The 15,864-nt window shown below is 39.9% G+C and overlaps 1 protein-coding gene across 1 annotated transcript in view; it reads left to right on the top strand.

The window, feature by feature from the left end:
- The window catches only part of Mid1, a 41,926-nt gene extending 33,796 nt beyond the window's left edge, over positions 1 to 8,130 (top strand). The window contains exons 2-4 of the mRNA XM_066725583.1: positions 1,123 to 1,345; positions 1,669 to 1,881; positions 1,982 to 8,130. Of these exons, the coding sequence (XP_066581680.1) occupies positions 1,123 to 1,345; positions 1,669 to 1,881; positions 1,982 to 2,622 (1,077 nt within the window). The 3' untranslated portion in view covers positions 2,623 to 8,130. The remainder of the gene's footprint in view (positions 1 to 1,122; positions 1,346 to 1,668; positions 1,882 to 1,981) is intronic.
- Positions 8,131 to 15,864: the final 7,734 nt, after the last annotated feature.

The following is a 15,864-nucleotide window of genomic DNA, read 5'->3' as shown; positions in this document are numbered from 1 at the left end:
TCCTGAAAAGATCGAGGCCATGGTGGATGAAACAATTAGCAGGATATTATTTAGAAATTAATTTTCTTTGTGTTTGAAATATAACATTCATTCTCCATCTCCCTGGAAACGATAACTAGCTTCTTTATTTCATTTTAAACGTTCTCAACCTTTTGAGTCGGAAATTTACTTCCACTTGGAATTTCCTGGTGCTGTTTAGCATAGCTGCGTTTTTTTTTTGTCGCTAATTAGGAATTTTAAATAAAAATAATCAGGTTAAAAATTTATTCATTCTTAAATTTTAACTTCAGTTTTATTTATTGAAAACTATCTGTACAAGTTTTTTCTTGCTATAAACATGCATGCATTATGTGTGAACTAATAAAATGACAAAAAAGAGTTATAGTTGAAAAAAATGGAAAAATTCATGAACTTTGGCTATTTTTTGTTAAAAACGCTCTTTTAAAGCATTTCTTAAAACATGTGGGATTGCCTACAAAGCAATATTATTATATATGTATATATTTATCAAAAATTTCAAGATCCATCCAGTAGTTTTTTAGCTATCCCTTCCGTCAGTTCTGAAAATTTACTTTCGAGAAAAACGCGTTTAAAGTTTTGAGTAGCAGTGTAATTGAACACGTGCTAGTTACATTTATTGACTGTTACTTCAAAAGGGCTTTGAGTTTCACTGTAAAATTTTGACAGCGTGATTTTAACGTATTATTCTATCATTTAAGATTAAAAACATTGGCTTTTTCCGATTTACATCAATTTCCCTCCTTAAATTGCTCGATTTTATATTACGAAACCTATAGTGAAAGAGAAAGGTGGGAATAATTATATTTCCCACGTTGTGACCCAACGGTTAAAGTTTGAGTAAATTATAATTCGTATAATCAATATTTATTTCTTAAAGTCGAATATTTATCAAGTACTAAATGATATTACTTGCGCACTCTTTCAATTAATAACAGTTAATATCTCTCTAATGGTCATTACTACTGCGAAATATTTTAAAGTTGGCCAATTATAATTATAGATGACAACTTTGAATACTTATCGTGTATAAAAATTAATAAATTTCATTGTTGGATGCAATAGACAGAGAAAATAATATCTTTTTGGTTTTAATGTTTACAGGAGGCGTATAGAAAATGGGTATGCAGCTCCCTGGTGCCTTACTTTGCTCATGAGGGACCGCAGGATTTAGAGAGTTTGGAAGGAAGCTGGACCGGATCCAGGTTGCGTCCTTGCCGGTCCTTCTGCCAAACCGTGGAACAACGTTGCCCTTATTTACTTCCCGGTGATCGTGCTCCCGCCTACCCCACGCAATATGCCGGAGAACCTACCTTTCTTTGCAGAGGTAACACAAGCGATGCTTATTGTAATTCTTCTCTTTCGCGAAATTGCCGCTAAAACCTGCAAAACACATGACTACATTAATAAACAAATAATCGGAGGGTAAAAATATTCCTGGCACCCTCCACATTAACAATTACAATGACTAATGATTAAAGCACGCTTTTCGGGTATTAACTATATACATATGCATATAATAAAAAAGACTAAAAAACGAATGAAAAGACAAAAGACGTTAAAGAGCGTCTGAGAGAGATTCGACGCTAAGAGCGAATGGCGGATTGCAGAGCGTCGTGTACGAAGTGGCCGGAAACGGCATGATTTCAGACCCGAACATCCCAGAAACCGGGGAGCAGGCCGCGAGGGCGTTGCACAGCAGTAGCGAGGACGAGTGCTGCTTCCACGTGTGCTCCGACGAGGAACCTGGTACGGGTATCTGCGACAATTGTATGGACCGCGAGCCCCGTAAACGTGGCAGGGAACGTGATCCGCCGTCAGCGCCACACTGCGAGATCACGACGGCCCAGTCGGAAAGTACAGGTGCGCTTCGGAGATTTGATTGGAGGGATGAGATGGGAGGAGTGGGGAGAAGGAGATGAATTGCGTGTTAATAACGAAGATTTGGTGTTGGTGGGTTTAGGAAAGCGGATGGATCACTCGGTGGCAACAACTTCAGCAGCAACGAGGATGGAGGAAGGTAGCAACGCGGTTTCTCCGCTTCCAACGTTGCCATCCACACCGGTGAACTCGCTGTGCGGGAGCGGTGGCGTCGGTTTCATTCCGCCAACGCCGACTGCAGCGCCACCATCTTCGGCGGCGTCGTCGTCGGTGCGACTCGACCTATCCCTGCTGCTGGGACTCCTGAGCTTCCGCGCGTTCCCCACGATGGCGCTGCATGTGCTGGCGGCCATTCTCGCTCTCACCGATCGACGAGTCAACGCCGCCGTCGTCCAAATCATCCATCCGACGAGCTTCCCGCGAATGATCGGCCAAGTGCACGAGCGATTTACGGTCAAGTGGTGGTGGTGCAGGTGGTTGTGGAAGTGGGGATCGTGGAGGTGGCGAAAACTAAGCGGATTCCTTGCCGGATCCGTGGCCGCGCGTCCCCGTGACGATGAACGAGCTGAGACTAGATGGCGCCAGCATCGACGTCTCAGCGACGGTGATCGCAGGTTTCGAAACCACTGCGACACTCGTCACGGATACCGGCGCGGGGACGCTGGCGTTCGAAGATCACTGCGCATCTTAAGGCGGTCCTCGCGGCAGGATCATCCGCCGTAGAAGACGCAGCTCTTTTTTTCTACTCTACATGTGCGAAGCGAACCATCCCCATTCTCAGGGCAAAACATTGCTAGCCGGAGAAAGAAGGGGGCTCCCCGAAGGAAGGAAAACGGGAGAGCCTGCTCTCTTGAGCGAAGGCGACCGTTGCGCTAATACGTTACGTTATTAAATAATTGATAATACAATAAATATGATTAATAAAGGGAAAACAAACAGAATAATAAATAGCTAACGATTACTTAAAATGAATAATAATGAAATATACTAATACTAAAAATAACAGGATTAATAATATTACTAATAATAATATTAATAATAATGAATAATAATAATTATAATAAATTAATGAATAACAATATTAATAATAATATTAATGAATGAATAAATAATAGTAATTGACTAATAAAAAAGATGGAGTAACACTAAACGTAACGAGAATAGAATTATAACGATACGATTATTAATACACACACTATAATTACGTAAAAGAATATGAGGACGCAGGCATGTCACACATACATTTAACGTATAAAGCATTAATGATTAAATGACTAATGAGGCAACGTAATAAACAAAAAAAGAAACGTAGGTAGATAGAATTTCCGGTAAAGAGGAGAGCGTTTATTCGGTTGTTCGGTGAGAGGAGCGGTAAATAGATAAAGCGATCGTGGCTTTATCGAGGTATAATATGTGTTCGTTTAGACATTACCGTACATGCTAACTATTGTATTAGCATAGTCGCATGATGTACGAGCTACTAAGGGCGGAATATTTCATTGAGAGAATGGTATAGAAGGGGCGTGAAAATAAGAATGTTAGAAGTATAAAAGTATAAGTGTTATATAGGAGAATGAGTGGGTCCGTTAGAATCGTCGATGAGTCGAGGAACGAAAGAACGAGAGAGCGGTTGAAATTGTAGCTCGGGAGAGAATCGTAAAACGGCCAATTAGGAACGGAGTATCAGAGTGTAAGCGGCACGGGTATAGAGTTACATTCATCGAGAGCTTTTCTTTTCGTAGATTATAATACGTAAACAAAAATTGCTAAAAATAATAACTTGTTAGAAAATGGTATAGAGCGAAGTAATTGTTGTCGAGTGTGTTCGATTCTCTCTGTTCTTGTATAATACTTTCTGCGTTGATCTTTCTCGCGAGCGTGATCGACGCGGATCATCACTCCGGGACTGCCCGATCGAGATCAATTTTTACGAATTCGTGAGAGTATCGAAAATGAGAATGGGGAGAATATGAAGAAAACGGAGGGAGGAACGTCGCGACGAAAAGGAAGAGTAAAACCAAAAAAAAAAAAAAAAGAAAAGGAGTAAGAAGGAAAGAAAAGGGATATAGAATTAAAATAAGCGTCCCTAAGCCTCATCGGAGACGAACCGGCCTTACTTCGCGAGGTATAATTCTAACGAATGCAGCGCTTTCTCGTCTAAAGAGGGAAAGTGGGAAATAATTTAAGAGGAAAAGAGAGGAGAAAAAGGAAAGAAAAAGAAGAGAGGGAAAGTGGCGCAAGGCGGAAAAGTGATAAAAGCTGGAAGATTCTTTCAAATATCATACGATACGCACAAATTCGCCCACCGCCCGAAGATACAAAACGTGCTTTTTTCACCGCATCGAAGAAACGACGCGAACAACCGGGGGAGAGGAACTAAAGCAGCACGGAATAGGAGCTAAACTGGCGCAGGACAACCTATGAATCATCGTCGTTATCGTTATAATCCGGTTGTCATCTGCACCACAACAGCCTATTCGCGCCCTGTTCTTAAACACCGTTTGTATAATACAATCGACGCGACTCACGTACTGCGCGCGTGACCACACATAAGCAAGCAGCATTCTCGCGAGCCATCAAACCGTCGCGCGAATATCCAACTAGCTTAAATATAAAGATGAAGAATTAACGAGGAGCATCCTCGCGCAGCTGCTTATGCTCCCTCTCTCTCTCTCTCTCTCTCTCACGCTCTCAATACACACACACACACATAAACTCTACAGTTTGGCCGCGAGAAAGGTCAGATCGAATTTGCAAGCTTTAAAAAAAAAACTGTATATTCTCTACCGTTCCATCCAACAACTATCCTCTCTTATGATAAGCGTTAAACTTTAAATGGGAGAGTTTGTCGAATTCTCGCTCCTTAATTCACCAATGTCTATGTAATATGTCAGTCGGGCAGCTTATTGACAATAATACAGAAAGCGAAATGAAATTCTCGGCCTGCGTTCGTGAAGCAGCCAATTAAGATTCAACTTTGCAACCAATTGATCGATCCCCGATTAAAGCGATCAATTTGCCAAGTGGAGAACCCCAGTTGTCCTTTTATCCTTCGTATAATTATGTCTATAATTTGCTTCGACGAATGCCTCGCGATATCTTTCGAGAATTCGCGTCGAGTTGGAGACTGAAGATTATTTATTATATCGATTGTTTATATAAAACCGCATGAATCATGGATTCAGTCGAAAGGGCTCTCGAAGGGTTGGATTTTTTCACAAGCGTACGCGCCAACTCTACGGGCAAGTTGCACAGTTAATTATTAACCAGCGATTAACGCTTGCTCCACGGCCTACTTGACGTCTCGCATCAAAGTGCCTCGTAATCTTACACCTTAACGAATTTTTTCACCAAGCAGCAAACGAGTCTCGAAAAGATTTATCGACGCGAAAAAATCATTGGATCTTCGAATCGGGCGTTCTTCCTTTGCAGCCGTCTTACGCGATCCGGGGCCGAATCGGTCGAGAGATCGAGAGGAGACACATCGATCGGAGATTATCGAATTAAAATTTGTGTGCGATTCGAGTAACGAGGGGTCATCCCTAAGAGGGTACAGGGGACACAGAGGGAGGATGAAAGAGAGCAGCGCGCGGGAGATGCGCAATTACGCGAAATCGTATGCATTAACCAGGATTGTGCCTGCGGGACCCGGAAAGAAAACTATATCCTCTGCAGGAATTCGCACTTCCGGTTTGTCGGCGCCATCTTGCCCGGCCTATAAAGTACTCCTTCTCTCCTTTTGTTATACGAAACCGAAATGTTTCGTACTCTCTGTTCAGAGGGCCCCAGCACAATCTTGCTGTTAACTGTCTTGTTAAACATTGTCCACGCATATAATTGTTACTAATTACATTTATAAGTAAAACATTGCAGAAAAAAAGATCGACGAAGAGCGGCAAAACGAGGACATGAATTTGTGTTAAGCGAGAATATGGAAAACCCGATGAGAAAGAAGAGTATATAGCGCGGGGGGACAGAGAGAGTGTAAAAGAGTGCGATACACAGCGGCGATTGGTACGCGAAGATCTATGTAAATATATGTATTTATATATGTATACGCGCGCATATATAAACCTACATATATCTACCTTTGTACGTGTGTATGTATGTGTGTGTACGACGAGGAGGAAAAGGATAGAAAAGCAGCAAAAAAAGACTAAAACCGTATGATTCCTTGGGCGTGTTCTTATATGCGGATAAAGTGATTCTGTGTGCGTGTATGCGTGTGCGTATAGCGCTTGGAGAAAGAAGTTGAAGCAGGAGCAATACGTTTTCGTGCGAGCTAGCTTATTAAACTCTGTAGCTTTCCACGAGTGACGCGAATATTGAAGCCAAAAGGAACGCGCAGGGCGGATTTTTTAGTCAAGTAGTAAAAAACGTGATAAGAGAAACGTCTTTGAGTACCTATACACTCTCACTCACACACGCGAGACAAATGAAACCCGACTACCTTCCCATTTTTCCTCTCTAATAGCGCGAAAAAACTTTAATAACGAGCCAGACTCTTATCTCCCCGCGTAAACACGAAGAGAGATCCGAAGAAATGTAAAAACCGACCCCTTTCTTATATTAATTTTCAACTTATCGCTCGCCTTTTTCCAATGGAAGCAAATTTTTCTTCTCGATCCAAGAAACGATGCCTGCGCTCATCCATATGATCACGCACGTGCTACACGCGTCTCTCGATCCATTACCTTCAATCGCGTTAAGGACACTCCAGCGTTCAATAACGTATCAAATGTAGGGTGCTTTAGGTGACTCTTGTATTTTTTTCTTTTTTTTAAACTATGTGTTATAATTTCACATGTGATACTTTCTACCATTAATTGCAATATAGAACTTTTAGAAATCATATTTATAAGTAGAAAAATACTTTTACTCAATATTTTATTAATTACCAATACTGCAACATCAACGAGTTGTTTGATTTTTAGACGATTAATTATTATTTCATCGACAACTCTAAATTATCCATAACTCATTTTATTCTGTATGCATAGATTCTAATTTTTCTGTAGATTTTGCTAAAATCTGTGTTTTTATATGTATACAACAATTTATAATTTATTAAATCCAAGAAGGCGTCTTAAGACTTATTTTTTTAATAATTCCATCGACTGTCCTATACATTTTCAGCATACCATTCGATTCGTAAGATTTTGAAGTAAATTCTTCTTTCCAAATTTCAAGCTGATCTATATATTTTGAAGAAAAAAAAACGGTGGAGTATCCTTAATCAGATATGTGACACATTTTGATCCGCGAAGACAAAGCGCCTTTATCCATAATCTATTTTAACGCACCGTATATTATATCCGCCCTTTGCTGTTCTTTTACCGAACGATATATATATACAGCGTGCCACAGTAACGAAGGAAAAATTTTGTTAGGTTGGTAAAAACGTAATTTTAAACAACTTTCATCAATAAACGTATGATCGGAGATGTCGAAAACTAAATTGAGACAAAAGGAAAGTATTCAGAGTCTTCAGCTTTGCGTTTACTTCCTCTACTACTTTAAATTAATTCAGTTAGAATAGAATTCACCCTTACATGTAGCAATTTGCAAGTATCAAAATTAATATTGATGAGAATTTAGCATGTATTACATATTTCATTTTAATTTTGATTAAAGGTTGCCAATTTCAAGTTTATCATTAAAAGTTATTTACAATTGCGTTTCCCATTACCTTGTAAAGAGGCTTCGAAGGTCATTGTGACATATGTCAAACAAGGAACATGAAACGAGCGAAATATAACAATGGAAAAAACTGCGTCCATGGCACATACTATACATAGTCATACCCACACATCCATTACAGACACGTGCAAAACGATTGCGAAAAAAATTACGAATATCGAACAAAAGTTCGAGCAGCCTCCGTTTTGCATAATAACTTTTAAGGAATTGCAATTGATTCGCTGTTTCTTTCAAAAGATCCGAATGAGCGTGCTTTGGAAACGATCACCGATTGTTCCGGGAGTCTCTTTGTTTTACACGACGCCAACTTCTGGCTATACACGTTTTTATACGCGGCTGGAAGCTTTGGATCCTCTTCCGTGATCGCGCGCTTACTTCCGATCGATTTACACCCGAGAAATTCGCCCAACAATCGATAAGCAATGTTTTCGGACCACTAATAAAAGTCGAGTGCTGTCGAAACGCTAGAGAGAAAGTGTGTGTGTGTGTGTGTGTGCGTGCGTGCGTGCGTGCGTGAAAGTGGAAGAGAGAGAGAGGGGGGGGGGGGTGGGGGGGGAGAGACAAAGGTATAGGAGAAGCACAAAAATGGTAAAAAAAAAAGAATTATGAGTGAAAAGAAGTTGTTGAATATTTCCGTAATAAGATTAGTAGAATAGAGAGTTATCGAAATCATATAGAAGTAGTTGGAACATTCTTTCAAACTCCTCGGTCTCCATTGTCTATGAAAGTGACAAAAATCGATTAAGCAGATATTTGTCATGTTGATGCATTTGTTATGTAGAAAGTTTGTTTATGCAATATTTATTTGTCGATATAGATGAATGAACGTTGTGTTGGTACTGCGTCCATAAATTTTATGACAATTTTATGTATGAGAAATAGACGTCTCAAAACATCATCGACGCTATTTTTAATTGAACCGATTATCATCATCGATTCAGGAATCTTACACTAGCCGCTCCCCGACAGATGTTACGTGCCAGGAACGAAGAAACAATAGAAATTTGGTGGATAAGATGTTTGGTGGGTACGAGAGTATGTGTGCTACAGTAGCGCGACTCAATATTTCTACCGACGACCATTTTGGGAGAACGAAATTTTTTCATCGCTGCTTTTCGAGCAATGGCATCGCGAGTGGTGAAAATTGATTTTCCCTCGGGTGCCCCTTTCATCGACACACCCTCGTGGCACCTAAGGAATCTCAGTATGCAATCCTGCCACGTTTATAACAAAAGAATTAAGGGGAATGTCCATTTAGACAGCGAAATTTAATCATTTCTCTATATTTTTTTTTTTTTTCATTGAGAAATAATTTATATTTATGAAACTTTGGGTACATTTATATATTCAAGTGTACAAAAAAATCGTTTAATTAATTTAATGCTAAAATAACAAAGCTATAGGAATGGTGAGAGCTATAATTTTAAATTGACTCATAACTAATTACCTGTAACTTTTCAAGTTTCTCGACTTTCGCTTTTAAACTTTGGGGAAGTACTCTAGAAACCCAAATCTACACATTAAAAAAAATCGATTATTTGAAGTTTCTAAATCGACTTTCCCTTGTAAAGAATCTCGTGCTACATACTGCACTCCCATATTTATATATGGTATATACTTCTATAATAACACAATTTTTGACAGATCCCCCTCTAAGCTTCCTCTTCGCATCTCGATACCCAAATCAAATACCTAGCTATCACTGCTAGTGCTAACCGAGAGTCCATCGAAATTATGACATTTTCAACCCAACGCTTTGAACATCCTTTTATGTTGTAATTATATACATATTTCAAACGAATGGAAACGAGTACTGGGGTAGTTATTATTTGTTGAATTTTTAAGTTTCGCCAAAACTTGTTTGCGGGAGAACATTTACAGTGGGAATTACTGTGCCTGTGTTCCCTCGCTCGTGGTTATGAAGGAGCTGAATATAACATCGAAGATAAATGTCTTAATTTGAATAAGCTTGGTCTGCGGTGAAACGCGATCGCCCGAGAAAAATCTTTCTTCGAGAAGATTGAAGTTAAAAACGGATTTATTCGTAGGATGGCCCCACGGAAAAACTCTGCAAAGATATTCTCGACTGTGAAACCTCGAAGAGTCAGCAGGACAAATTTCAACGAATATTGTATATTGAGATATGGGTGAACAGGCGGGGGGGTTCTCTGGCAAGAAATGAAAATGTCATCAGGCGAAGTGGCAATCAGACGTTTTTTAGTTTGGCCCGAATGCTTGGGAAAATTAGCCGGCAGTTGTAAGTAGTGAAAGAGGAGCGAGGTATCCTCCTGTGGCATACAAAGGGATAGTGTACACTTGGCTCTAATTGTTTCCATTCGTTTGGCCTCTTCTTGCAAGATGCTTCACGAGCCCTCGTAGACTACTGCTGCTGCTGCTGGATTGCTTATCCCTACAAATTGTTGTCAGGATTGCCAAATGAAACGAAGGAAAATATTGCAGTCGCGTTTTTGCTTACCTATAATCATAATAATAATGATAATAAAATTGTGAACGATTCCATCGCAAGGGACGGTTTTTTTCTAAAACTGACATAATTGGTAACTTGGGCCTGATGGTGCTAACTGAAAGACTCTCGTCTGATTCGGACTAGTCTCGGAAGTTGCTAAAGTGGACGGAGAAAATTTTCGGATGATCCGCTCTTCAATTAGTCCCATTCATGCGGATTCGTTACGGCCTTCGCATACGCCCACACGCTCGATTAGATATTATTAAGGCTTCCCCTCACCCTCGGCTTCTTTCAAGCTGCAAGACTCTTTAGTTGACTTTTCACTCTTCGACGACCTAAACGGAGTGTACGAAAATGCTGGGTCTCTTTTAAATACACGCCATCTCACAATTACACTCGGACAAATTTAATAGAGTGATAGGGAATGCAATTTCCTATCTAGCTACAGGAATAATTCTTTTTGAGTTCCATGTTATGACAGTAAAAATGAGTTCTTCCTGGAACTTGTAACGTCTTTGAAAGTGTCTTAGAATTTTTCGAGAGATTAAGTAGAGAATTCTTTTTTATTGTCATAAAATAGAACTCCGAATCGCTTCTAAAAGAATTCTTCTTAAACAGCTTTTATCAAGAAACGTACGGTCGGAAACGTCAAATTACAATTTCAGAAAATAAAAGATATTGCAAGTTTTTAACGGGTGAAGCCGAGTCTTAACTATTACATTCAATTCTTTTACTACTTTTAAAGTAGTTTCGTTAGGATTTCATTCAATAATAATAAACTAATGCCAAAATTGAAATTGCTGAAAGCTAGGATGTAAGATTTATTATTTTTTATTTTAATTTTACACTTTCGTTTATTACTAAGAATTCTTTAAAGTTACGTTCCTCCCTCTCAATCCTTAAATTTGATCATTACGACACGTAGTATATTAATTATAATATTGAGAATTTGATCGTAATGTCCTCGATCTACCAAGACAAAAAATATCGCTTCTTCGCTGGTATCGTAGCGACAATAATACATATTTCTACTTTAAAAATTTCCTGCTCTCCCTCCGTTGCCTGTGCTTAAGGCTCCCCTCGGTTTTTTCCCGGGGGTTAAACTGTTCCGACATTTCCCCAAGGCCGATCCCAACCCTTGGGTCCCACCAAACGAGGCTGTCCCACCACTTTTTTCACACTAACCCCTTTTCGCTTCGAGCAGTCACGATTTATAACAACCATCCGTGTACCTCGACCCTCCATGCGATCACAGTTTCAGAAATTACACGCTTTAACATTACCATCTTCCTTCCACAAATTATACTTACTTCCTCCCTCTTCGATTACATACGCACGTAAACTGTATACATTAGGATGGTCGTTAAAAAATAAATATTCGACGGTACCCCTTAAAATACTAATATTTGATGAGAAATTAAAATAGTTAAAATTTCAGGATGAAAAAATCAGAAGAATTTTTAGTACATTATCTCCGGAGAATTGAATTTTGTATAAAAGAGGTACTATACATTTGTTTGAGGGAACGCTTAATTGTGAAGAAATTATTAGCTGCTTATGGTTAAATAATTTTTTTTTTAATTTTCCATATTTTTTAATTATACAAATGTATCAGTACTCCACGATAGCGTGTAAATTAGGGAGTTATTCGATGAGTGAAAACTAGAGAAACACAACTGGTTGTAATTTTCATACGTGGCAGTTTTAGTTTTAATTGAATGTTTTCAATTTAATATACCAAAATGTTCTGATTATCTCAATTAATATGAGATTTATAAAAAGATGTGTAAAACCCATTTTACGTAAGATTTAATTCACTAGAGAAGAGGTTCTATACATCTGTTCGCAAAATCAAATATTTAACGACCTTGAAAAAACGTCGAAATTCCTCGAAAAACACATTTTCGTAGCAGCGACACAAGCGCCCTTTGATTAGTTCGTCGTAAAACGTTAATCAGCCTCCAGTGTTGTATAACGTTCCATCAAAAACATATTTTTGAATGACCATCCCAATCTACCTGTATGCCACATATATATAAAAATAGTGTCACTAAATTCGACCCGCAGCGTGAACATATAACTCGATTTATCCTCGCAAATATTTTTAGATATCAATCCCATTCGCGAAACCTTTCCGAAAGTGCTTTCTATTTAGGTCCAAAAAGGTAATCCGCAAAAAAATCGATATCTCTTATAATCACGAAGAGATAAATGAAACAAAACACGTCCAGCGTATGGGAAGAAACAAGTGACACACCCCGTATAATCCTTTCTTCCAAATTACAGTAAATTGAAAGGTAAAAACATTACGTCGTTCCGCAGGCTTGTCAGGGGTGAATCTTGGAAATATTATCGTCTGCTTAGGAGAGTTGAAGTTTCGTCGCTGGCGTTATCGAAAAGTTCGCGTGGCGCAGCACGTGCGAGAAGAGCGCGCCTGGCGAATGAATCGGTGGCGTTAAAATAATAACGGCAATAAATCCCGACGGAAGGTTGCGGAACAAGGACCCACTGAACGAGATGGAGGAGTGCAGGGCTCGGGGTGTCGTGGGACGGGGGTTAAAGGTGGGGTAAGAGGAGTGAGAGAGAGAGAGAGAGAGAGATGCTGGTTTGCAGGGGGGGGGGGGGATGGTTAGGAAGGGCGGGTCGGAGGGCTGCTTGGGTTTCGGTAGTGGTAACCGAGGTCGGAGAGGTGGTACGGCTAGGAGAAGGTGTACCAGTGAGCGAGAGAGCGAGAGTGACGGGGTGGAATGGTGCCGGGGGCAGAGGAGGGGGGGGGGGGGGGGAGAGGAAAAGAGAGAGAGAGAGAGAGGACCGGAGTACGTATTGATCTCACAAGTCTCCCAACGCACGGCGTCCGCATAAAACGGGCCACGTCCTCCTCATCCTATTCCTCGTTTTCACATTCATCCCTTTCTTACCTGTTTTTTCCTTTCTTCCCATCTCTACCCTCAAAGCAGGGTCACCATAACGAAGATAGTCCCTATCTCTTACCGTTGTCCCAGTTGAAAAAGCAAATTCCATCTCCAGGCTGTCCTTATACCCTCGCTGCTCCATTTCCCAATTTCGACGATGATCCAGCACTGCTGATTAATAGGCCAATTGGTTTCTCAAAAGCAGACAGATATATTCTCTTTTAAAAAACTTCCTGACGTTGCAGATTCCCACTCCACACTCCACTCGCGATTTATCTTTTCCTAGCGGAGCAATTATTGTGGGAATCGTCGATAGTGAAATTGGCACATTTATTAACAACCCTGATTCTACACACGTTTGCTCAGTTACGCGTATATGTTAATATCGCTAGCTGTAATTCCGCGTATCGCACTAAGTTGTTCTCTTCTGGAGAACTTGCTGAGTCTGATATATTTCGCAGTTACTCCACTTGTAATTCGTCTTTTTCTAAACCACCGCAATTATGGTGCGATAAATACGAATATTAAAATTATCAATTTTATCGTCACTCGTATTCTAACCCTACACACACACTCGCAGAATCACATCCACGCGCGAATATTACAATGACGTGCAATTACGCGTAAAAAAAGAGCCAATTATACATCGTTAATTAATTAAGTCTAAATATTATCGTTGACAGAGCACGACTCGGGTTAAGAGTTAAGTCTTAAGAGAATTTTCTCACGCTCCTATACATCGCTGAAGCATAATTCTCGATAGAATAAAAAAACGGAGCGAGTGGTTGAAGGGTCATTGCAAACATGGTGTCCGACGTAAAACTTAATTTCACGCGCCGTGGATCTCATGATTTGCACTTTTTCCATTGTACGGAGTGCACCTCCCTCATTATAACACCTTCCCTATATATATATATATATATACACACCGGCGTGTGTTTGGCACAGTTGCGATACGCGCGCCAAAATGTGTTTTCAATCTGAAGAAAATTGACAGCCGCGCGGCTTTCTCTCCATTCCCATGTAAATCCTACAGCGTTATTACCTTATTTACCGAGGCACACACACCCATCTAGCGCACCCGCGCTCCCATACCTATTTTGAATTTATTAATTACGTAGGCGTAGTTTCGCAATTTATTTTGCCAGAGCCACCACACACTCTCTCTCTCTCTCTCTCTCTCTCTCTTGGACGTCATTGATTTTTCGCTCGGCGCGCCAACTGCGTCGCGCTTCTTTTCACAATTTTCAGAGACGCATCGAAACTCGGAATTGGGCGCGGGGGGGGGGGAATTCGCAGATGCGTGATATATCCTGTCGAGTCCCTAACGTAGAAAAAGAGAGACGGAGCGTAAAACTATATGTATGTGTGTGTGTGAAATAGGGAGAAAGAGTCACTGCCTTAGCGACAGCAGGATCCGAGCTAGAAACCAGGCCTTAGAAAGTAACAAATCAGAAACATAATTAGGATTAAGCTAGTTTCTTGTTGTTGAAGAGGGAAACGAATGAAAAAAGAAAACGTTAGTTTGGAAGGGAGGGAGTGATGGGAGAGGATGGAAGAAGAAGGAATGTTAATGTAAACCTAATTAGCCGTTGTATGAAGCCCGAAACGTAAATACACTTAAGTCTCATGGGCGTAATTAAGTAGTCGTCTTAACGCGTAGCATACTGTGTAGGATTATTACGCGCTTGTCGCTACGAGGATGAAAGAGGCGAAAGATATATATATATATATATATAGTAGATATATAATACGATACCCTTCCAATCGAGCGGAAACTTCAGCGAGAGAGAATTGTACTTTGTGGCAGCAACGTTCCGTTTTACATAGTGTATATACATATACACACACATTATATAAAGAAAAACTTTCTAATTAAAAGCTTTCTCCCGTTTCGACCACCGGGCCGCCTCATTCTTCCAAGAATCTCAAGAAAATCTCATTGGTCCGTCTTTTCGTTTTTTTACGATACTTCCTACATGCATAATACATATATGTATATTAAAATATTACACAGTCGTACATAATAGTACACATAAAATATATATATAGATACGATTAAACCGCGCCGTAGCAACGCTTGAAATGTTTTCTAGTTCTTAAGAGTGAATTATTTTACGAATACAACATTTGTCGTTCCGATAATTCTTTGTACACGGTGTAGGAGAAAAGAGAAAACTAATAATCATAGAGTTGTGTCTTAAGAGTAAGCGCGTTCTTACGCATTCCCTTCTTTGTATCTCTTCCGATGCCGGAAGTCGTCGAGCTTCTTTCCCGCCCTCGAAAATCATGGATCTGCTCATTCCTTGTATATATACGTGCAGTCTTCGTGTGCATGTGACGTAGGTGCTTGCGCGTATTTGTGTGCGTGTGCGTGTGCGGAAGGGAGATCCAGTCACCATTGAGAATAAATTATACAGGGTGTTTCAATTATAATTTGCCACAGGAAATTACGACCGAAAAATTCATTCTTAAACAAAATAAATATCAATTTTCTTCATAAAACATTTTTGGATTTTAATATATATAGTACTTTCAAAATGGTTTTATATACAAAATTGATACCTTTAATATTCAGAAAAATGAATGAATTTTTGCATTCGCGTTTCGTACGGAATAAAATGAAAAACTTTGCCTGTGTGTATCTACACACACGCACACATATATATATATATATTTGACGGAAGCTTCAAAGGCCGAAAATCCTCGGAGCAACGATCACCCGCAGTTTTCCATTTTCCATTCTGTCTTACCTTAATCGTGGACTGCATTAATCCGTCACGGTAATTGAATATTTGGTGGGAGAAATTGTGGTCTATCGATTCAATTTAATTATCGATGCAGTTTCTCGCGCGGGATAAGGGGCAGGGTCTGCTGGGATGGAGC

Source organism: Prorops nasuta, unplaced genomic scaffold (assembly GCF_024137725.1).
Source record: "Prorops nasuta isolate Cenicafe-Biocafe unplaced genomic scaffold, Cenicafe_Pnas_1.2 PNAS00004, whole genome shotgun sequence".
NCBI classification, from domain to species: domain Eukaryota; kingdom Metazoa; phylum Arthropoda; class Insecta; order Hymenoptera; family Bethylidae; genus Prorops; species Prorops nasuta.
This window is presented reverse-complemented; position numbering and strand designations above follow the sequence as displayed.